Consider the following 24,422-nt stretch of genomic DNA (forward strand, 5'->3'; position numbering starts at 1 on the left):
GCTTTCCTGTGTCCTGGCAAATCCGCCCCTTTTACTTAATCCGTCTCCTACAGCCCCAGGCCCAGGATAGCAGATCACAAGTGGACATGCCCAATTTTGGGGTTCCAGCTGACTACCCCCTCCCCTGCCTCTCTGAAACGCTCTTGGAAGCCCCCTGGCCTCCTCCCCAGCCTCTCTTTAGCCGAGGGCATATTCAGCAAACCAGCTTCATCACCAGGCACCTGCCCTTCCCTTGCCAAGTTCCCCTCCACTTGGGAAAGGATTTTCAGGATACCCAGCCCATGAGGGTGCTCCAGCCACCGGGGCTCCCACCTCCAATGGCCACCACCCGCCGGGGATTGCGAATCTCAGCATCCTCTGGCCCCCTCCGTCTCCTCTCACCATACGCACATCCCTGGGGGGAGGGGCTGCAGGACAGGGCAGGGGAGGGAGGGAGAGAGTGGAGGAGAATCTGTTGATTCACCAGCGCTGGAAGGAGTCTTCGAGAACATCCAGTCCGATGGTCTCACTGTACAGATGAAGCAAATGAGTCATAGAGACCGGCCCCTGGCCAAGGTCACAGTCAGAGACATGGACGTCCCCTGCTGGATGGCAAGGCGGGAAGAAGAGGCTAGAACCCCAGCCCTCCCCGCTGGCCTCTCCTTGGCGCCCTCCCCCACTTCAGAGATGGTGGAGATGAGGTGACCCCCCAGGCCAGCCAGAAGCCAAAGGCTCAGTTAGGAGCTGGGTTTGTGGAAATGAACTCCTGCAGGAGAAGTATCTAGATGCTTCTAGAGAGACCCAGTGCCTCCCACCCCCATTCTAATTACGGCTGCCCACATTTTTAGTTCCCAGCAGGCTCAGCGACTGGCAATTCATCAGCTGTCAGGCCTCTCCTGGGAGCTCCGGTAGCTGCCTGAACACTCTCGAGCTTTCTCTGAGGCTGGGCCAAGGGAAGGAGGGGCTGGAACAGCCGCAGTTGGCAAAGGCCTGCCAAGGGAGTGGCTAATGTGGCTGAGGCCTCTGGCACAGGGCCAGGAGGCTGGGAGGCTGGTCTCCGGGCTGCTGCAGGTTACCCCAGACTTAGAGGCTAGGGATGCAGGGAGGGGCCCTCTGATTAAGGAGTCCCTGCAGTGCCCACCTGCCCCCCAACCCCTTGGCATCTGGGAAATCCCTGGGGGTGGAGTTATCCCCTTAATCCCCAAAAAGCTACCCCAGGCAGCTCAGTCCCCTGGAAGAAGGGTGCTCTGCTTGGTCAGGGCTGGAAGTGAACCCAGAGAGGCCGGCCCCACCCTCCATCCCACAGGTAACCCTGGGCTGGACCCCTCATCTCGCCACAGCCCACAGCCCTCCCTGGATGGACTTCCCAGGCCGGAGAGGCAGGAGGCCCCAGGTTCCAATCCTTCCACCCATCACCAGCCTTGTGACCTTAGGCCAGTTGTGACTCAGTTTTCTCATCTCCAAAGTAAGACTCTGATAAGATTCTTGAATGTGCTGTAAAGTGCATCCACCCAGGTATTTCTCATTAATCTAAGCCTCAATATCCAAGATTAAAGGCCCTCTTTCCTCTTGTTATTATAACAATGAACACTTCTGAGCACCAGGCTCTTCACTGGAGTTATCATGTTATAGATTCAGCACAGCCCTGAAAGATGGGTGTGTTGTTATCTGCGGCTTGCAGATGGGGACGTGCCAGCTCAGCGAGGTCAGCAGGCCAGTGAACGGCAGCAGATTCATGCCCCATCCAGTGTGACCCCAAAACCCAGTTTCTCCCTCGCTCACCCCCTCTTACCACCACCTAGAGCCACCCAGGTCCCCTGCCTTGTGATTGGCAGCTCTGATCAGAGTCCCTCACGAAGTGACCAACGGAAGATGGCCGTGGGGAATTCCCTGGTGGTCCAATGGTTAGAGTCCACACTTTCACTGCCAAGGGCCCAGGTTCAATCCCCTAGTTGGGGAGCTATGATCCTACAAGTCCTGTGATGTGGAAAAAAAAAAGTAAGATGTGAAAGTTCTGTCTTCTGCCACCCCTGCTGCCATGGGCTGAGTGCTGGGGGAGGCGCTGTGGGTTGCACAACTTCCCCTGGCTGGGGCAACAGGGATGGAAGCTCCCCACCCTGGTTTCAGGCAAATGGAAGGAAGCTGTGAAAGGAGCCTCTGTCTACAAGGTACTGGTGGCCAGGCAGGCAGCCCCCACCCAGAGCGTGGCTAGGCTGAACTTGAAAGCATCTGTGATTATACATGACAGCTCCCGCGAGGGTGGGGCACCTAGGCTCCAGTCTGGGCAGAGGTGGGCAGGCAGGGAGTGGATGAGGGCCCTCCCTGGCTCCTGACCTCACCGTGACTTTAAGAGCTGGGGTTGGGTGGGGCTGGGAATGCCAGGGAGCCAAGGCCTGGGGCTTCCTGAAGCTAAGACCCTTGGTGGGGAGCAGCAAGCAGAGTGGGTCTCGGGAGGAGAGAAAACAAGAGGAGCCCAAGGTGGGAGCCCGACCAGGGGGAAGAGCCGTGAGCACTAGAGACGAGAGCCTTACTCTGCTAGTGTCTTACGGGAGACCGTGGGCCAGTCACCTCATCTCCAAATCTGTTTCCTCATTGAAAAAGGAAGGATACAAGACATATGTCAGGAGAAGGAAAGCAGGAGAGAGAGAGAGATTGTTAGGATTATGGCAGGAAGCTAGGGGCAGCATCTTTTCCCAGAGGGGGTAGTGGGGGCATGGATCTCACAGGCAGTCAGACAGGAGGAGGGGTGGGCTTCAGGCTCCAAGCCAAGTTTGAAGGAACTGCCCCCTCTCCCTGTCTGTGGGAATATTCAACAGAACAGGCTCTGAGATAATAACCTGCAAACAGGGAAAGGAACATTGGCCCAAATCACACAAACAGCAAAGGCCTGACTAGATTCAAGGTTGCTGCATTTCAAGTTCCCCTGTCTAGGGCTCCTCCAGAAAACTAGATATAATGGGGAGACTTGACCATAACCTTCCTCCTGACCCCTTCTCAGCACTGGCCTTCAGGGTTTGTGATGAGGATACAACACTGGGGGTCAGGGGACAAATGGCCAAACCTACACACACCATTGCCTCTGCAACAGGGACACATTTATGCTTTCCTTCCTGCCCCCTCCTTCAACTTCAGGGGGCTAATAATAACAATATATTCATTATCATGTACCCTGGACTAAAATGTTTACTTGCATTAAGAGGCTGAATCTTCAAACCAACCCAGCGATGAAAGCATTATCATCACCACCATCATCATCCCCATTTTCCCGATGGGGAAACTGAGGCAAAAGACTCTCAATTTGCACAAGTTCATCGAGTGAGGGGCAGAACCTGTATGTGAACTCAGGCGGTCTACCTCCGGAGACCGCCCTAACCACGCTGCTTCTTAAGGCATTATTTCACAGACACGCTGCCGTCCAAATCCTGGCTCGCTCTGCCAGCTCCCAGTTGTGCGGCCTGGGACTCACTGCCCGACCTCTCTCTCCCTCCCTCTCTCTCGGCTTTGTCCTCCCAGACTGTCCACAGACCGCGGCCCAGCGCTTTGCACCCAGGCCTCCGAGCGTCCGGCAGTGGGCAGTGCGCCGACATCGGGGCTCTAGTTATTTGTTTTCTCGAACTAGAGAAGGTTCCAGATGTGGGCAGGGCCTTCCTCGCCCCGCCCCGCGCCCCGGTATGCAGTGGGGGGGAATGCAGGGGGAGGGGCTGCCCCCTGGACCGTCATTGCCATTAATAGAGACCTGAAACACCGCCTGCTAAAAATACCCGGCTGGAGACCCATAAAAGCGCTGCGGGGTCCGGCGCCCGCCACTTCAACCGCTTCTCCGAGCCTCCTCCAGACGCACCCAGACCAGCCAGCATGGCCGAGCGCCGAGTGCCCTTCTCGCTCCTGCGGGGCCCCAGCTGGGACCCTTTCCGCGACTGGTATCCGGCCCACAGCCGCCTCTTCGACCAGGCCTTCGGGCTGCCCCGGCTGCCCGAGGAGTGGTCGCAGTGGCTGAGCCACAGCGGATGGCCGGGCTACGTGCGCGCGCTGCCCGCCGCAGCGATCGAGGGTCCCGCCTACAACCGCGCGCTCAGCCGGCAGCTCAGCAGTGGGGTCTCCGAGATCCAGCAGACCGCCGACCGCTGGCGCGTGTCCCTGGACGTCAACCACTTCGCCCCCGAGGAGCTGACGGTCAAGACCAAGGACGGCGTGGTGGAGATCACTGGTGAGCACCCCCGCCCTCCGCCCCAAGGACGCCGCCCCTCGCTTCTCGCGGGTCCCGGGGAAGAGCCCCGTGTTGAAACTCGGGCGGGGAGCGGGGAGAGGGGAACGCTGGAAAGTGAAAACTTAGCCGAGGACGGACGGTGGGGGGCGGGGAGCCCCCGGAACGGGGCCCGGCCTCTTCGCCCTACCCCTGGTCTGTATTCTCTGGAGTTGGGGTTTGCTGGGAGATCCTAAGGAATCTTTTAGCCCTAAAAAGTCTCCACTAAGGAAAGCAACGCCCCCTTCCAGCGGAGACGCCCCTCAACCCCAGCCCTCAGACCTGAGGACCTGGCCCCCAAGGGACCAGACCCCCCCCCCCCGCGCCCCACCCACCCGGGCCCGCAGTCAGTTTGAAGAGGGCGTCGCCCTCCCCGCCCTGACCCCCATTCCCCCCACGTCACGGTCCCTGCTCCCAGCCCGGGTCCGCGGAGGGAGCGTGTGCGCCTGCTCCGAGCCGCGCTTCCACCCCTACCCCCACTCGCCAAGCCCCTGAAGCCGAACTTTCCAAAAGCTTCTGAGTTCCCGGGACAGTCTCGGGCACCCAGATCCCTGCGTCAGTCTTGCCAGCCCAGAGTCCTGGCCACCAGGTGGGGCGCGTTTGGCTGCGAGCCAGCGGCGAGGCCGCCCCTTCCCGCCTCCTCTGACCTACTTCCCCTCCCCCTCCTCCCAGGCAAGCACGAGGAAAGGCAGGACGAGCACGGCTACATTTCCCGTTGCTTCACTCGCAAATACACGTGAGTCCTGGCTCCGGATCTGGGGGGCGGGGGGTGGGGGAGGGGCGCGCGGGGTCTCCCTTGTGTGTAACTTGTCCACCCTCTTTGCCCGTCCAGGCTGCCCCCCGGTGTGGACCCCACCCTGGTCTCCTCCTCTCTGTCCCCTGAGGGCACGCTCACCGTGGAGGCCCCGTTGCCCAAGTCAGCCACCCAGTCGGCCGAGATCACCATTCCCGTCACCTTCCAGGCGCGTGCCCAGCTTGGCGGCCCCGAAGCCGGGAAGTCCGAACAGCCGGAAAACAAGTAAACACCCTTAGCCCAGCGGCCCAGCCCACAAGTAGCCATCACTGACCATCCTCACCCGCCAAACCTCTATGTTCTTTTGATACGTTTACCTTCTGTTTTTCTCAAATAAAGTTTGAAGCCACCGCCAGCCACTGCCTCAGACTCTGGGTGTTTTTGTGAAGGAAGAGGGGTTGGTGCTGGTTTGACGTTTGCTGAGGGCCCGTTGGGCACCAGGCCCCAGGCTGGGTCCTGTGGGTGCAGTGTCGTCCGTCACCGGGCACAGCCCTGGCCTCCTCTGCCCTTGTTCATTAAGAGAGAAGCAATGATTGTTCACCAGAGTGAAAACGGCCAGAGCCTGCGGGGGAGCAGGGGAAACTATGAGAGGCACTTGACCCAGGCTTGGGCACTCAGGAACCACCTGGGCGAGGGGGCAGGTGAGGGGAGATGGCAGGGCTGGGGGAGAGGGCTTCCTGGGAGCTCGGACTCCGGACTTTATCATAGAGGGGCTGGGCCAGGTAGATGGGAGGGGAAGTGTGGCCACCCCAGGAGGCTTTCTGAGGGGCAGTTCCCCCAGCCCGTGTAGGCAGCATGGGACCTGGGTCCTCAGGTCCGAGAGTGCCCCGCAGAGAGTGATGAGCAGGTGCGGCTTAGGTTTTGGTGGAAGAGAGAGGCAGAGACCAGATGGGGGAAGCGGTGGCCGCAGGAGGGCCTGCCTTGCCTGTCCCTGCCAGGAGCGGCCACGCCTGCCTTGGCCCTCTCCTTTGTCTGTGCCCTCCCCACCACCATCTCCTACCCACTCACTGTCTCCCTGATGAAGCAGGGTCTGGGAAGACCTCGGGGAGGGAGGAAGAAGATGGAGGCTTTGGAGCCCAGTCTGAACAGCTCAAGGTCTTGAGAGACCTTCCAGTCTTCTCCACCAACAAGGTCCTAGAGCCTGGGGCTGTGGCCAAGACAGACCCTGTTCTGATTGCTCAGCCAGGCTTTGGCAGGGTTTCTGAAAGAAGCAGCACCCGCAGGGCAGGGCCTTGAGCACCCACCCACGACCATCTCCCCCCCACGCTGCCCAGCTTCCCAGTCTCTACTCCCTGGGGCAGGCTCCATGTTCAGACACCATGATCTGGAGCAGGCATAAAGCCAAGGCAGGTCCCGGCCCCGCCAAACCTGGAGGGAGGCCCACAGAGAAATAAACACCTGGAATAAGGGTGGTGCTGGTCCAGCTGGCAGCGCGGGTCTGGACCTGTCAGCCAGGGCGCTGCCCAGTCCACCCACCCTCCCACCGCTGGTTCCCTAAGCTCCGATCTCAAATCTTCCGCCCGCCTCCCTGACATGCACACCCCCCACATCTCAGGTGTCTCCTGGATGCCTCCACTTTGCTGGGCCACGACCCAGAGTCAGCCTGTCCGTGTCTCACCCTCGCTCTGCTGGCCGGCGCCCTTGCAGCTGGCAACAGGATGGCCCTGACTTCCACGGGTGTGTCTGGGTCCTCCTGTCTGGTCAGAAAGAGCGATCGCAAGGCTGCCAGCTCCTCCACCGGTGCCCTTGATGTGTGGCAGAGCTGGTGCCAAGCCTTTGACAAGGTAATCCTCAGGCCAGCCCTGAGAAGAGGTGCTGTTACTCCTGCTTGGCAACTGGGCAGCAAAGCCTCAAAGAAGTGAAGAGACCTGGGACTTCCCTGGTGGTCCAGTGGCTAAAACTCCAAGCTCCCAGTGAAGGGGGTTCAATCCCTGGTCAGGGAACTAGATCCCATGTGCCACAACTAAGACCCAGTGCAGCCAAATCATAAATAAATTATTTTTTTTTAAAAAGTGAAGAGACCTGCCTGGGTGCACCCAGTAGTCCTGGAGGGCCATCTGAGTGACCACAGGCACCGGAGAGCAGACGAGCCCAAGACACAGGCCGGGGCAGGGGTGGGGGTGGGGAGCGGGCCTCCACAGCTTGAAGTGCTGCCCAGGGAGGCTCCATGGGGCCTCAGGAGGAGACGGACGGCGATGGAGGTGAGCCTGGGGGCCAGGGCCACTCAGGGAAGCCAGCCAGGCTGCAAAACGGAGAGAGCTTCCGGGGCTCAGGAAGACCCAGAGTCCAGGGCCATGGCCGGGGGCAGGCATTGGTCAGCGCCTGGGTGCAGTCAGTGCTCCAACTGGAATATAGGTCTAGGGGCTCAGACCGTCCTCTAGGACACAGCTGGGGTATGAGGTCTGTAGGAGGTGAAGAATTGGGGCTGCAGTCTCTGTTGGAAACCCAAAATAAGGGATGAGGAAGAAGGGATGGAAGCTCAGTAGGCTGCCTGGGTCGTACCGTCGGGAGCAGGGCAGAGACAGGACGGGAGTCTTAGGCTGGGCTGGTCCTACGTATGCCCTGAGCTCAACTCAGATGTGGGATCTGGGACTTCCTTGGTGGTCTAGCGGGCTTCCCCAGTGGCTCTAATGGTAAAGAACCTGCCAATGGAGGAGACGCGGATCCATCCCTGGGTTGGGAAGATTCCCCTGGAGAAGGAAATGGCAACCCACTCCAGTATTCTTGCCTGGAGAATCTCATGGACAGAGGAGCTTGTCAAGCTACAGTCCGTGGGGTTGCAAAGTGTTGGACACGACTGAAGCGACTTCACACTCACATTCGCACTGGTGGTCCTGAAGAGGAAAAGTTAAAATTTTACATCACCTCCTGTTCCTTCTGCTTCTGTAACTCAGCTGGCTCCTTGCAAAGTCTGGATCACGTAGGTCACGTAGTCTCAGAACGTGGGGACTTTACTAGGAGCTGCAGCTTATCTCACTCACCCTTGTCCTGCTCTTTGCAATTGCTCAGCCCCTGCAAACCTGCTTCATCATGCCTGTCCGTGTAAAGGTCAGGCATCCCCCTCCCTTAAACCAGCCTATTAGCAGCTAGTGTTGCCCGCTATAGTCTGTCTATAAAAACTCTGTAACCCCTTTGTTCGGGACTCAGAGCTTGGAGTGTTAACTCCTCTGGGCCCGCCAGCATAATAAACCTGAGCTCTCCAACTCTCTGAGTGTGGTGCTTAGTTTCTCGATTACCGGTTTCTGCAACATTTCTGAAGGCCCCAGAGAGATTCCAAGCACACCAGCCCCTTGAGCCGCCGGTCTGGTGGGTGGCTCAGCCTGGCTGGAACGAAGGAACCCTGAGACCAACAAGGACACACGCCACTTGACGGTATTCAGGGTTCTCTTTCGGACCGGTGTTCTGACCGACTCTCCGGACAGCCAAGCCCCGACCGGACTCGGGAGAAGGAAGGCATTGTGACTGATAACCTTGGCGCTCCCAGGAAGGTAGCAACGGTTAAGGAAACCTGGGGACTCTGGAGAAGGGAGGCATTGTGATAGCCTCTGAAGGATTGTGAGTGCGTGATTGCTGATTGAACAGAGTGAGAGAAATTTTTCTTTTTGGAAACTGCAAAACCAATTCTTTTTGCATATGCAATTAAAAATAACTAGCTTGTTAAAAGGCCTGCCTAGGAAAAAGCTTGAAGTTAACTCTTTCCATGTCCTTGAAATACACAGCCCACTTTGCCTGAGACCTTGGCCTTGGGCAAATTAGAACTTCAAGCAAAGAAAAAAAAAGGAGTCAAAGACATATTTTAAATCTCAAACAGAGAACTATAAGATCTCTGTCTGTCTGTCTGGATTTATGTATGTCTCAGTGTATGTCTTTTGTTTTCTTCTGATAATATTGTCGAAGTTGTAAATGAGTTCTAATTTAATTGGCCTAAAAAAAAGTAAGCGCTTACAAATCAAACAATTCTAAATACAAGAAAAGTTAACCTAAATAAATTTCAGATTCACGTGAACTGGGAAATATTCAATATTAAATATTTAGTATTAATATTTGTTTGCTAATCTAATAAAGATGTAGGATGTATGCTTTTAATAAAGAAGGTATAAGAAATAAAATTACATTTTATAAAGGAAAAGGAAAGTAGGTCTGACTTACAGATGGCTGTTATAGAAGTGATTAAAAAGTTTGTGGAAAGTGGACCCTAAAAAAAGTTTTGTGCATAGTTAGGACTAAGTTTAAAATAAATTTAATTAAGTTTACCTAAATGAGTTTAAAGTAAGCTGGTGCAAAACTTGAATTTGGCCTTTCTCTCTGTTAAGAGGACATACCTTTCTTCAGATGTTGAACTGCTTTTAATAATAGATTTAAGTTTCTTTACCTCTTAATTGCTCTGTTCTGAATTTACCTTTGAAATCTTTTGTTAACTTTGGCTAAGTAAGTAACTATTATTTCACAGTAACTTATGTGATCCTACCTGACTGAATGTTATAAACCCTTTTGACATTTATTGACAAAACTTCCTAAATGACTTCTAGCTAACTTTGGGATGCTTCAGAGGGCCCCTGAGACATCCCAAAGAGCTATTAAGCTACCTGGGTTCATTGGACATGTTAAGTTACATGGGAAGTACTGTTAAAGGGGTGAAAAATCTTTTCAGGTTATACCGTATGGTTGGTTACTAATATAGATATCCTAAAATTATGTGAAATTCATATAGATCTGATATGCCCTGATAAAATATAGTCAGTTATAATTCTAGTTATCATATTAAAGTGTTATGACAAGGTTTCTTTGTCAACTGCAATAGAATCAGATTCTAAACGTGCCTTCTATGGTTTTACTCTCATGCCTTTAGAAAAATACTGCTAGTTCTTCAAGATTTATGGAGAAGATTTTCTAAGATTAAGCAGATAAACAAATTTTGTTATTAACAGTAAGCTGGTACCAGACTGGAATTTGGCCTTCTCTCTGTTTAGAAAACAAAGTTTTCTTAGAATGCAGCTTTTGATAACAGATTATTAATTTCTTTGCCTTTAAGTGATTTATATTTATCTTTAAAATCTTTTTGTTACTTTGCTAAAGCAAATAAATATTATTTAAAATTATGGTACATGTAGACAAAGGTCATTCTGCTTCTACAAAAAAATAACCCCTTATGGTTAGACTTTTGCTATCTTGAGGTCCTTAAAACGTGGCAATAGTCTGCTCCTAAATCAGGAAATTAAAAATGGATAAACAACAGCTAAAACCAAAGAGCCAGGGCTACGGGAAATCCAAGAAGGCCCCTGGGCCTTCCCCGGCGCCCGGACAGACCTCATTTTTATCTGATGGGATTAAGCCTCCCTGCCTATAGTGTTACTGCCGTCACAATGAGTTCTCCGAAAAAAGAAAAAATTACGTTTCACTGAATTTTAAATTCTAGTTTTGTTAATTAAGGTCTGTGCTTACTAAGACTCACTTCTGAGATAGTTCCTTGTTATGTTATATTGCTAAAAGGTTTAATTAAGTTATTAAAAAGGACACTCTAAGATTGTTTCTAAAGCTTAAGTCAGTAACCAGTCTTTGGATAAAGGTCAGATGGTCCATGATGTACAACCAGGAGATTAACACTTGGCTATAATCATGTAACTGAGTCAGATGACCTGGGGTATACCGGGCTATACCCAATGAAAGTTCTTGACCTAAATTTTTGCTTGTGACCTTACTAATAACTGCTAGCTATATTATTTTTTTTTATGTGTATTAAGCTTTTGTATATTATTTTTTCTATGTAGCTTGTTTCAGAAGATTATTTCTTACGTTACCAAATATGTGACTGAGCCTGAGATAAAATGCTGATATGCAATTCCATATGAGATCAATAATTGTAATAACGTAACTCTAGATATGGGAAGAAACAACAAGAGGAAATATTTTCCTGGACCAAGAAGCTAGTAAGACAGGTATGGTCCAGAGACTTGCTACTTACAAGTCCTGATCTAGTGACAACACATTGAGTGGCCTGTCAATGGAATCTTTGTTAGACCTGGGATGAGCCTTCCCAGCACCATGGGACACAATGACCTTGAAATGCCCCCAAAACATGGTCAAATATGTGGCTATGAAGGGGCCCTGCTGACTGGAAGCTGGCCCTTGCCAGCTGCCTCTACAAAAATTAAATTGTGACCACTATAAGATGCTGACCTTCAACACCTTCTTGAAAGGAGTTCAGGGTGGAGACAAAAAAATAAGACACTCCACGCTCTGGGAAAACCCTGGAAAAACAGGCCTTCAGATAGTCAGATGTTTTCAGGTAAAGATTTTTATGAGTCCAAATTCTTACATCTTCTCATACCTAGAGAAACACTAACATCACAAACCAATGTCTGGACCTGGTTCTCCTGGCTAGCCCCCCAGCAGCTTTCCTACTTCTATTAATCTTTGGGCCATATATCTTTAACTTGTTAAAGTTTCTCCAAATAGTAGTACGATAAGAATATCCCCTGGCCATCACCCAGACAGTGCTAGAACAAGCTGCCTTATCATTCTGTGCACTATCATCTCCCTCGGTAAATGCACCCTGAGGTCCTCAGGCTATTCTCCCTTTGAGATCTTATACGGGAGACCACCGCCAGTGATAAAAAAGCTCAAGGGAGACCACCAACAACTAGCTGACCTGGAGATGTCCCGACACCTCCAGGCCCTCGAAAAGTCTTCCGCCATATCGCCCAAGAAACCTTAGAAAGGACACCCATTCCTTTGGGCAATCGGGTTCATCCCTATTAGCCAGGAGATGAGGTATGGGTTAAAGATAAGAAAAAAAAAAACCCCACTTTGGCCAGTTTGGACAGGCCCTCACACGGTCGTCCTGGCAACCCCTACTGCCGTTAAAGTTAAAGGTGTCATCCCTTGGATCCACCGCACCGGAATCAAGAAGGCAGCAGCTTCCTGTGATGAGGACACCTGGAAAGCAGTTCGGGACCCCAAAAACTTCCTCAAGGTCCAGTTCCAAAGACAATGGCCTTCAACCATGAAGGACGCTGAGCCCTGCTCTAGTCATTCTGAAAGCTGACTAGTCAACGCTTGGCAAAAGCTTGAGGATTGATTCTTCAGCCTTTCTCCAGCCACACACTGGCAGCTGGCTGGTCAATGCACGGCGGAAGACTGAGGATCCGGCTATCAAAATATCGATGGATTTTCATCGTCCACCCTGGCCTCGATCCCTAATCGGTATTATTGCTGTGCTTTTCGTTACAGGACCAACCAGCCTCCCTGGCTGAGGTGGTTTTACAGAATAGGAGAGGGCTAGACCTACTGACAGCTGAAAAGAGAGGACTCTGCCTCTTCTTGAATAAAGAATGCTGCTTTTATGTAAACCAATCAGAAATAGTCAGGGACATGGCCCAACAGCTAAGGGAACAAATCATAAAAAGGAGAGAAAAACTAGCTAATTCCTGGGGTAATTAGAGCAATATCTGGAGCTGGCCCTTATGGCTTCTCCCTTTAACAGATCCTCTCATCATGCTCTTTGCAGTGCTATTGTTTGGCCCTTGTATTCTCAATGCAATTACCCAGTTCATAACCTCTTGTATTGAATCCATAAAGTTGCAAATGGTAATAGCTCAATGAGTGAGTGAGTGAGTGAGTGAATGAAGTCGCTCAGTTGTGTCCGACTCTTTGCAACCCCATGGACTGTAGCCTACCAGGCTCCTCCCTCCATGGGATTCGCAAGGCAAGAGTACTGGAGTGGGTTGCCATTTCCTTCTCCAGAGGATCTTCCCAACCCAGGGATCAAACCCGGGTCTCCTGCATTCCAGGCAGACGCTTTAACCTCTGATCCACCAGGGAAGTCCAATAGCTCAATATAGCCCCCTAAATGATGGGGAGTTCTGAACGTCCTACCAAAACATGAGATGATGCTTTCTGCAACGAGTGATAGAAGCATCAAGAAGGGGGAATGAAGAGGAAAAGCTAAAATTTTACATCACCTCCCGCTCCTTCTGCCTCTGTAACTCAGCTGGCTCCTTGCAAAGTCTGGATCACATAGGTCACGTAGTCTCAGAACGTGGGGACTTAAAATGCTAGGAGCTGGAGCTTATCTCCCTCACCTTTGTCTTGCTCTTTGCAATTGCTCAGCCCCTGCAAACCTGCTTCATCATGCCTGTCCGTGTAAAGGTCAGGCATCCCCCTCCCTTAAACCAGTCTATTAGCAGCTAGTGTTGCCCACTACAGCCTGTCTATAAAAACTCTGTAACCCCTTTGTTCGGGGCTCAGAGCTTGGAGTGTTAACTCCTCTGGGCCCGCCGGCATAATAAACCTGAGTTCTCCAACTCTCCGAGTGTGGTGCTTGGTTTCTCGATTACTGGTTTCTGCAACAGTCCAGTGGCTAAGGCTCTGCGCTCCCAATGCAGGGGGCCTGGGTTCGATTCCTGTTAGGGGAACTAGATCCCGCATGCTGCAACTAAAGATCTCACGTGCCACAACCAAGACCTGGCGTAGCCAAACAAATAAATAAATACCTTTCAAAAAGAAGAAGATGTAGGCCTGGCAGCACCTCTGGGCAGCCTGGCTCAGGTCTGGGTTCCCCACTGGAAGAGACTGGCTCTGGGGTGTTAAGAGACCCGGTGAGACTCCGCCCTACTGCTGTTCCCGCCTCTCCAGGCCTTTCTCTGATTTCCAGTGGGCTGCTCTCTAAAGGCCTCCCATGTCCTTCAGGGCTGCAGACTCAGACACTGGCCTTGGTTCAGTGAACGCTAGGATCCAGGCCCCTCTGCTCAGCTGAAGAGCATCTGGGGGGCAATGCCCCTGCTCCAGGTCAACGACAAAGGCTCCCTCTCAGACCTCAAACCCCTGAGGCTGCCACTCACCCCTCCCCAGCTCCCCTAGGGACCCATGGGGTGCGCAAGCCACTCTCAGCTCCAGGTCAGTGATCCCTGGGTCTCTTCTTTCCTCTCTCCCTTCCAGTTGTGAAATCTGCCCTCCCTGTTGGCACCTTCTCTGGGCCCAGCACCCAGCTCGTCAGTCCAAGTCCCTGCTTGAGCCCACGGGGGCAAGTGGAGGACACAGCCTTGTGACGCACAGCATAGACAGGAGCCTGCACAGCCGGGGGGTGGGGGGCAGGGGGTCTCGGTGGAGTGGGAAACAGGGATTTCTGGAAGTGTATCTTGTGTGACAGGTAAGGCAGGAATTGCATGGGTGACGGTTGGAAGGCTGGTGAGGTCAGGCTGGAGGAGGGGCTGCCAGCAGACAGGGCAACGGAGGGAGAAGGGGGGGACCGTCTTGGGGGGCAATTGAAGGCCACACTAAGTGCAGGCTGATCAAAGGGTTTAAGCGTCCTTGCTTTAGAAACGGGGTTCCAGATCTCAGAGGAGAATGGTCGGCGCCGAGAGGCAGGGGGCAGTGTGTGGCTGAGATGCAGTGGGCACAGGTCCTGCCAGGGGAGGGGGGAAGGGGGCCACAGGCCAGGGGGTGGCAGCAATCCGGCCTCTGCAGGGTGGGGGTGACAGACCAGATGTGGAGGTGCTGGGGGTGGGAAAAGGAGGGGATCTCTGAAGTCCTGAGCTCCTGACTGCCATGACGCCCTGTCTGGGGCTCGCTGACCTCCCTGTCTCCACAAAGTCAGGCAGCCCCCAGACCTTGGCTGCTGGAAGAGTGAATTGTTTCCAGCTGTTCTCATCTTCCCTGCTACTGAATCAGCCCGGGGGGGTTGCCAGGCACAGACTGCTCCTGGAGAGGGTGGGGTGGAGAGTAAAAACTGCCCAGAGAATGGCTGCAGAGGACCTTGGGGCTGAGTCCAAAGGGCACGGCCAGACCACTTTTGTGATGGGAGAGGGGCAACCAAGGGAAGAATGGCGAGGAGGGTGGGGTAGGTCTGGAGTCCCTGCCCAGGCTTGGCCAGGAAGTTGACAGAGAGCCCAGGGTGGGGCGGAGTTCAAGCTGGAGAGGTCCTATTGAGGTAGGAGATAGACTGGCTCAGGACTGGACATTTACAATCAGCCACCCTTCTGTTTGCATTTTCTGGGACAGGAGATAAGTGGGCTCCAACTGAGGAATTTACAATCAGCCTCCTGATTGCTCTCCGAAATGGAAGTAACAATAGGTAAATAGCCAGGGTGAAAAACAGGGTAAATAGCCAGTCTTTGTCTCTTGTTAACATCTCAAGGCAATAATCATGGCAAGGACAAAGAGAGGCAAAACCCTGTCTGAGTGAAGGATTACAGGTTCTCCACTTCCCCCTTTTTAGGATAAAGGAGGCACTACACATGCGCAGAAAGGCTCCTTGGAGTCAGACGTCAGATAATTCCAGGCCATAATGAGTCTTGCTCCTCCCAGAAGCCTTCACTTCGAGATCCATCTTGGCTGACCGTGCGCACCCCAGGGGAGGGTCCTGAGACAAATTAACTGTGGGCAGTAGAGGGGAGGACAAAGCAGGATGACTGGCCTGAGGGAAGACAGAGATCTGGAAAACTGCCCCCTTATAAAGGATTTAAACTTTCCAAAGGCTCAACTCTCTCTCTGAACTTGCCTGAGTGCCTTTCTTCATGTCCTTTTCTTTTCAATAAACTTTTTACTTTACTCTTTACCTTCTGCCTCCTCGCCTGAATTCATTCTTGACTAGTCAGGCAGGGACTAGGGACTCTAGCCCTAACTGCTGGCTCCTGTGGTCCAGGGGTTAGGACTCCAGGTCTGGGAGACTAAGTCCTTACTTCAAGCTGCTGTTTACTGCTCTAAGTGCCCGAAATCATTATCTGCTGGCCTTACCCTGGACCCTGTGTCCCTCTACATTGCACCCAACGCCCACATGCACACAGAGGAACCTGGGACAACCCTGCAGCCAGGGCTTGGCCTCGGGTCCGGACTTGCTCAGCAGTGACTGAGTTACCTCTTAGGATCAAACCAGGGATAGAGGATCAGCATGGCTGTGGGCAGCTGGGCGAGCCTGGGCGGGCCTTAGTCAGACTGGCACTGGGCCCTGCCGCTCAGACCCTGATGACATGGGGGCTAAGCCCTGCCTTCACGTCTGCTCTCCTAGAGAAGCAGCCCCTAGGAATGTGCGCTCCCCACCCCAAAGTGTGTACCACCTGTCCATCTACCATGTCCCTGGGTTCCAGCCCTGAAGAGCAAGAGCCCGGAGGCGGGAATGACGCCATCCATGGCAAGTTCCTCTTAGTCTCTGGGCAGTTTTGACTCTCCCCTCCCTCCTCCACCTGCCCAGGTGACTCTGACTTCATCGTATGCATCGAACTCTGCCTCCTGAGGATGAACTATATTCTCATAGGCCTCTCATGAGACACCTCTGCTGGGAGAGCTGGAAGCATGAAAAAATCTGACTCACTGGAAGAGTCGACTCATTGGAAAAAAAAACTCTGAAGCTGGGAAAGACTGAAGGCAGGAGGAGAAGGGGACCACAGAGGATGAGATAGTTGGATGGCATCACTGACTCGATGGACATGAGTCTGAGCAAGCTCCAGGAGGTGGTGAAGGACAGGGAAGCCTGGTGTGCTGTAGTCCATGGGGTCACAAAGAGTCAAACACAACTGAGCGATCGAACAACAACTTACGAGACAGCTCTGCTTGGAGAGCTGGAAGCATGAAAAATCCCAGGAACCCCAGGTTTGGCTAAGAAGGAACAACTCCAGATTAATAACAGAATCTCTGGATGGCCTTGGGTAGGAGCATGGAGGACGGAAGAGCCTCACTAGCCAGTTGTCAGCACCTTCATCTCTTCTGAAGGGCAGACTGAGGGCAAGGGAAAGTCAAGCGTTCAGACAGGCCTCCCAACTCCCAACCCAGAGAGAAAAGGTCATGTCTGGGGACCCAGGGGAAAACTGACCTTCCCTAGGAGAGGTCCCTGCAGTTTCATATCCGCCCCACCCCCCTACCCTTCCTTCCAGCCTTGCACACCAACCAGCCTGTAACACCTCCCTGCACAGTCTAAGTGGCAATGGTTGGGTCAAGATGCAGCCCTGGTGGTCCAGAGGCCGCCTCAGTGGAAGGAAATCTATCCTCACCCCCACCTCAGGGCTGAACTGGGCAGAGCCTGCCAGGAATAGGGCAGAGCCTGCTCGGTTTAAAGAACCGACAGAGGTTGCAGGAGCGGCTTTGCATTCAGGAAAATGCATTGAGCTGAGGCCAGGTCCGAGTCTGAGTCAGCTCTGTCCCTTTTGGAGGCATGGCCTGGGGTCCAGCCCTGGGCTGGGCTCAGTTTCCATTCGGAGGGGTCTGGGTGGCTCCTGAGGCCCCTCCTGTTTGGATTGTCGGTGTTGCCAGCTCTGTGCGAGCTGGGAATCAAGGGAGAGTGGCCAAAGTTGGCGGCTACTGAGGATTCCCTAACAATGGTAGGAAGGCCAAAATCCCAGGGGGGCCCAAGGGTATAAGGATGGATTTCTAACTAGGCCAACCAGGACCTGGTACAAGGAAGGCCTTCAGTCTTGGCCCTGACCCCGGGGCAGGTCTAGACAACCACTTTCATTCCCTTTCATCAGATGGGTTCATGAAAGTCCTTTGGAAAGTCCTTTAGGGATGGCTGTGTTGAGGCTGGGAAGACAGCGGGGCAGGGGGATTGAGAACTTCATCGTGTGAATGGATGACCAGAGTGGTCCCTGAGCCCCCTTCCCTAGCCCCCTCTGAGCCCCCATCCTCCTTGCCAGGTCTGTGTCCCTCTCTGATCCTCCACTCCCTCACTACAACCCCCTCCCAGCACCAAGCCCCTTCTCCCACACTGGAACTCCCTCCTTTCTGGGAGTTCTCCCACTTCTCTGAACCCCTACATCCATCACCAAGCTCTCCCACTTTTGGAGCTTCCTCCCCCACCTCTCTGGGCCCTGGAGGCAGAGCTATCCTTGCATAACCCCCTTGGTGGCCCTGTTAAAGATCTCAAAAAAACAAAAGAACAAAAACAAAACCCTTCTCTAGGTGTGACCAGCCTGAAAGGCTTGAATCCTGGAAATGGTCTCAAAGGCCAGTCCCTTAGCTGGAGCCCCAAGGCTCTGGGTTGGGTGGGGCAGAACAGTTCTGGAAGAGTAACTGGCTCCCACCAAGCAGAGAGCAGGCCTCTAGGGTGTCAGGCTGTATTGACTCCAGAAGGGAAGTCTCAGACCCACCTGTGTAGAGGGTGGAGCAGGGCCAGGGCAGGCCCTGACGCCCCCTGCAGGATGCCCTGGGTTCGGCCTCCCCAGCCTCCCTCCTCTCCCCACCCCAACCCCAGATAGGACGGTAAGTGACTGCCCCCTGGTGCTCTCCCAGAGATCCCCAGATACCTGACACCACCCACCCCAGAGAGCCCTGGGGAATCTCTGCCCAGGCCCAGAGCAGAAATGGGGGCAGAAAACCCAAGTCTTGGAAAACACTGACATCCCCTAGCCCTGCACCCCCCATTCCTCTGGTCCTGTTCTCTGCTCTGGGCCTCAGTCGCTGAAGCAGCTCAGGCCTCCCTCCTGGAGCACCTAGCTCACTTCCTAGGTCAGCCTTTGCAGGGTCTGGGAGCCTACTCCACCTTCTGCTCCTTTGCCACATGGGTGTCGTGTTACGAATCACACCGGCCCAAGGCAGTGTGCTGGGCACCTGCTAGCTGCCAGTCACACCTTAGCTTATTAAACCCTCATAGCAACTCTGTGCCACTGAGAGGCAGCAGAGGATTACAGCCGCGCTTGTGGCCACTGGTCACACTGGGTTCAAATCCCCACCACGGCACTTACGAGCTGTGGGACCATGGGGAAGTTATTAAATCCATTTCTTCTTCTGCAAAATGAAGTTGGTTATATGAATTAATACATGGGAAGTGAAAGTCGCTTAGTCGTGTCCCACTCTTTGAGACCCCATGGACAAAACAGTCCATGAAATTCTCCAGGCCAGAATACTAGAGTGGGTAGCTGTTTCCTTCTCCAGAGGATCTTCCCAACCCAGGGATCGAACCCAGGTTTCCCAAATTGCAGGCGGATTCTTTACTAGCTGAGCCACAAGGGAAGCCAATACATGGGAAGTCTTTACTTACTTATTTTTCGAGTAAGAAACACTCATGGGAATTATGGGAAGATAACTTTGATCTTATTAAGAATGGAGATCACCCTTATTACAAAGTGAAATCACTGGTGATCTTTGTAAGTCAAAGGTTGAGGGAGGAATTCCCTGGTCGTCCAGGGGTTTAAGACTCCGTGCTTCCACTGAAAGGGGCACAGGTTCTATCCCTGGTCTGGGAACTAAGATTCTGCTTGCTTGCTTGCATCTCAGCCAAAAGGAAAAAAAAAGTCGAAGGCAATATGAGGAAACAGTAACTGTTCTTTCAGTTCTGTTACAAAATGGAAGGAAATGGGACTTGAGCTTTAGAAAGTAATCTTTAGAGAAGATTTCCATTCAAGACTAAAGACACTTAACGAGTTTAAATGATGTGAGGATGGATGGAGAGAAGCAATGGAGCAATTGATAATGGAGATTTAATTTATAACCAGGAACATAAAATTCCAAGAAAGAAAAGAACAGACTGTGAGGGAATTCTCAGGTGGTCCAGGAGTTAGGACTGGGCTTCCATTTCACAGATACGGAAACTGACTTCTGAAGGACTAAGGAACTTGAGAAGTTATGCCTCACAACTAGAACAGGATGGGAGAATTCAAATCCTAAACTCTTAAGCTTTCTACCACTGAAATCCCTTCATCTGGAAAATGACACATGTTGCTGGGGACAGAAATCTCACCTTTCTAAATAGCCAGTAGCCACATTGAAGTTGGTCTTCAATTCCTCACTCCAGATTTGACACTGCCTCAGGCAACCCATCTCCCCTCCTAGCCTCAGATTACACAGCTCTAGGTTGGGAGATGAGAAGGGCGGAGATTGGGGGTTTCTGAGCTTCCTAACATTTCTGACATCCGCTTCTTGGGGGAAGAGCTCTGGCTGGCCACCGCTCAGAGCAGCCACCCCGGAAGTGTGGGGGAAAGAAGGGCGTTGAGTGGGAGGGCATTTTGCAAGCGGCAGGGAAAGCTAGAGACCTGGGCGGGGGCCTGGCCATGGAAGGCCTTGATGTCCAAGGCAGCAGAGTCTGGCCTCGGCGTCCTCTGGACCGTGGGGCCTGCGTGTGAGGTGATGGAACTCGGTGGCCAACCCCTTGAGTCCCGCCAACTGCTGGGAGGGTCAGGCAAGCCAGTGGTACAGAGAGACCCCGGCTTTCTCTGCAATATGAAAATAATGGAGACCTCCAGGGGCTGGTTCCAGAACAAGATCCACGTAGGTTAGAAAGCATGGCGAACCCGCCCTGGACTTGACAGGCTGCGTCGTTGTTCCAGAAGGGAACTCTGAGGGTCAGGCATTGGGTCGCGGGCCCCGCGGGAGCCCGAACCCCGCCCTTCCAAACCAGCTCCTTCGGCCGACCGATCGCGGCAACGGACAAGGCCCGCAGAGGTCGCTAACTCCCTATAAGGCGTTGTAATGCCCTACAGAGGCCTGGCCGGCCAGGTTACTCCGGGTGACAAAGGCCCGCGAGGAGGGCGGAGAACCGGGGAGGAGAGAGGGGAGAGTGAACGGAGGCGGGGTGGGTGTGGCTTAGGAAGGCCCGGCGGTGGGAGGAGAGCCCGGGCGGAGCGCAGCGGTTGGGCTCTGGCAACAGCCAGGCTGATTCCGGAGCAGAGCCCTAGCGACAGGCCGACCATTGGACGAGCGGGGCAGGCTGGCTGTGATTGGCTCTCGCTGCTGCCCCCGATTGGAAGGCAGCCCCGTCTCCGCCCTTGCTCACATCCGGGGTGGTCTGGCCTGGCCCCGTCGCCGATCCCAGGTTGTCAGGTTCCCCTTGACCTCCAGGGGCAGCGCCCCCGGAGACACGGCTGACCGGCGCTGCGGGCTCGTGCGGCTCACCCATGAGGAGTCGCCGGTGTCGACGCGCGCCTGTGTGCCAGCGCATAACAGGCCCCGGGTACACGCAGGGGGCGAGATCCTGCCCCCCGGGGCCTAGGTGTTTGAGGATAGGTGACCCGAGAGAAGCCCGAGGATGGTGCTCCCCGATGGGTTGGAGCTAGGGCGAGACGGGCCGAGCTCCAGGGCCCTGCTGCCGTCTCGGGGTCTGGGCCCAGCCCGGGGCGCGCGAAGGCTTGCAGGAAGCCGAACGTGGCCGCACCCGGGTTTGGCTGCAGAGCCGGGCAGCGCCCGGCGGGGGGCAGCAGAGGATGGAGCCACAGAAGGAGGCCCCTAGGTGGGGCGGGGTCGGGCCCCGGATGGATGCTGAGCCCTCCTAACTCCAGGGCCCTGCAAACCAAGTAATGGGGCAGGAGCGGCCAGACCAGTCGCTAGTGCATTCTTGAGTGCTGAAGCCCTGAAGGGTGGACCAAGGCCGTTTGTTTTCCTACCTTGGTTGTTATGGCGCTGTCACCACTGGGCTAAATACATTGTAGATCCTTAACTTTTAGGATACTGGGGGGGGAGGGTGCTCCTTTTGCCTTTGCCCAGCAGTGTAATGAAGTGTGTGTCTGATTTTGAGGATCTGGACAGCATTTAGGGAAATTACAATGGAAAGGAATTCACCCACAGTGCTTGCAGTCAGCGACAAGCTGCTCCCCCCTTTATACGTGTTACCCAGCCATTTACTAAATCTATTTTGTGTATTGAATGAATGTAATCCCTAATTTAGGTCAAAAGAATATTTTTCACTTGGTCCACCCACTACCGTTTCCAACCTAGCACTCATCACTGAGGGACCACAACGTTCCCCCAAAAGAATTTTTTTTTTTTAAACTGAGCAGGGAAAACCACCTATAAACTGTTAACACCTCCATATTTTCAGAGGCAAGGACTTTTGGAAGGCAATATACTTTCATATTTCACTTTCCCTTTTCACTTTCATGCATTGGAGAAGGAAATGCAAACCCACTCCAGTGTTCTTGCCTGGAGAGTCCCAGGGACGGCGGAGCCTGGTGGGCTGCCGTCTATGGGGTCGCAGAGAGTTGGACACGACTGAAGCGACTCAGCGCCAGCAGCAGTATACTTTCATAAGGGAATCCAAAATGAGCTGTCAGTCGGGCTTTAAATAACTGAAGGGACCATCCAAACTCCCCATCTCAATTCTGGCTTCAGGAGTCTAAGAGCCAGTAAGCAGTAGGGTAACTTGTCCATCGTGGAGACTGCGTTAAAATAAGTCACGCCTTAACCTAAAGGACTAGTCAGAAAACAAGACAGTTCCCCTGTGTAACGGGTAGGTAGCTCTGTCCTTGTGGACTCGGTTCACACAGACCCTGGTGCTGACTGCTGCTTAAGAACACCTGATTCTGAAGGTGAAGAGCCCTGGGCCAGCCATCATTCAATTCAAATTCAATTCCATCTGAACCAATAAGAAGGCTAGATGGAGGGACAAAGAAAAATCTTTATGCAAGACCAAAAAAAAACTGCCCCAACAGAGATGGGAACAAATCAAATGACATAGGAGGAAACAAATGGACAAACCCAGAATCTGGCACTTTCTGTAAGACCACCAAGTGGCCTAGTCTCTGGAAAAGTCAGTGTTACACAAGTAGCGGAAGGAGTAGAGGGTTTACAGAAACCTAATAATGAATTCCAATTGATCCATTAGATCAGAGGAGGGTGTTTACAAAGTGCTATCAGAGGCATTCTGGGTACGCTTTGGGGAGACTGGAATATGGGCTGATATCAGGAAATTACTGTAATTTCCTTAGGTGTGATGACAATGGGATCGTCCTAAGAGAATGTGCTTTTTAGGAGAAATGTGAACATAGGGAGTGAAATGTCATTACTCTCAAGGTTCCACAAGACAAATATCAAGCAAATGTCGCAAAGCAGTGGATATTTAGTTATCACTGCACCATTCAATTTTTGTGTTTGAAATATTTCAAAATAAAAGGCTGGGGGCAAAGTCCCCTGATACCACCTAGCTATCCTTTGAACAGGGTTAAATCTAACGCAAGAGGCAGTAACTGGGACTACCAGTTCCAAAACATTTGCATTTAAAAACCACAAGGCAGGGAATTCTCCAGTGGGCCAGTGGCTAGGACTCTGCACTTTTACTGTCAAAGTCCCAGGCTCAACCTCTGGTCAGGGAACTAAGATCCCCAAAGTTACACAGTACAGCCAAAAAAAGAAAATCACAAGGCAGAACCTTGTTATGACCCATAGGTCACTTAAAGCTCAAAAGCAGCAAAAATCCTCCCATCTCAAACTGATTCCAGCGGAACCAGATTAGGGACAGTGGTTCACTACCTGTGGGAAGGGAAATGGGTGGCTGGGGAACGGTCAGGAGAGACTTAAGTGTTACCTGATGCTGCCGAACTACTGACCAGAGAGTAAATTTTAAGTTTCATGGGCAACATACTGTCTCTTTGCACTTTTTTTATCCCCCTTTACAGCCCTTTAAAAATATAAAGCTAGGCATGGGTTAAGTATGCCGATTAAATACCAAAAATCCTATGGGCTGGTACTATGGACTCAGTCGGTGTGTTCAGAGGTAGGGTTTGTGGCCATTCAGATCCAACCACAGCTACCCATACCAGAACTGGAAAATTCAAACCAGCAGCTAATTACTAAGTTGGTACACCACATTTTATTGCTGATTAGGCTGGAGACCACTAGGATCCGTCAGCTGTTAGAAATCAAGAACAGTGTTACCCCCGGTAGTGTTCAGAAGGCCGATTCTCCAAGTTTGCTTTGAAAACTGTGCCCAGTTGGGAGCTGCCGTTCTTGGCCACTCAGGTCAACGAGTATGAGTCAACACACATACGTTCCGCTGACCGGCACAGAGGCCCAAGTGTGAGGTCATTACACATAAACAGAGCAGAGGGAAACTACACTCCCTCCACCAGGCAACTTAATTTGCTAACTAAAAGGCTCCTTGCCAGCAAGTCCCAACTGATGTCCCCCCCCACTCCACCTGCAAAGCTCTATTTAAAGCAGGAGTGGAAAGCCCTGCTCTGGAGGCCTGAAGCCAAGTAGATCATTCACTCCTTTACAATTACCCTCCTGCCCATCACCTTTACTGAATTCTTTCTCACTATTAGTTTTCTAAGTTCTAGAACGCACGGAGGAAGAGGGCCTCTACCACTGGTGCCTAACCCATGGTATCATTCAACTCCTGCACTAGGAGAGCTTTCTTAACCTCAGCTCTTCGGGGCCATTCTTTCTGAACTACTCATCACTGTGATGAAGGGTCGTCCCCTCCTTCTGCCAATACTTCACATATGAAATCCATCAAGGGAGACGAATGCAGGACCAGCTATGCGAGTCCAGATGACTTCTAAGAGATCTGAGAAACTGTCAAATAAGGCTACTCTTATTTTTTGCTTGGGAAAGCAATTACTTTTCATGAAATTGTTACATATCATAACATGTAATAGGTTTCTATTAAACAAATGAGTATTTTCAGCTTCGGGTTTCTGACATAAACTAGCCTCGAAACTTATACTTTGTGTAAGAGTGATGTAAAGGGGTCCTGAGATGAAGTTTAAG

The 24,422-nt window shown here is 52.6% G+C and overlaps 1 protein-coding gene across 1 annotated transcript; it reads left to right on the forward strand.

Moving 5' to 3' along the window:
• The first annotated feature begins 3,525 nt into the window (after nucleotides 1-3,525).
• Nucleotides 3,526-5,370, forward strand: HSPB1 (heat shock protein family B (small) member 1). Its single transcript, XM_055562172.1, has 3 exons — nucleotides 3,526-4,186; nucleotides 4,895-4,958; nucleotides 5,055-5,370. Exons 1-3 carry the CDS (start codon nucleotides 3,835-3,837, stop codon nucleotides 5,242-5,244), a joined length of 606 nt encoding a protein of 201 aa, XP_055418147.1. The 5' UTR covers nucleotides 3,526-3,834; the 3' UTR covers nucleotides 5,245-5,370.
• The last annotated feature ends 19,052 nt before the right edge of the window (nucleotides 5,371-24,422 follow it).

This window comes from Bubalus kerabau, chromosome 23 (assembly GCF_029407905.1).
Source record: "Bubalus kerabau isolate K-KA32 ecotype Philippines breed swamp buffalo chromosome 23, PCC_UOA_SB_1v2, whole genome shotgun sequence".
Lineage (NCBI taxonomy): Eukaryota > Metazoa > Chordata > Mammalia > Artiodactyla > Bovidae > Bubalus > Bubalus kerabau.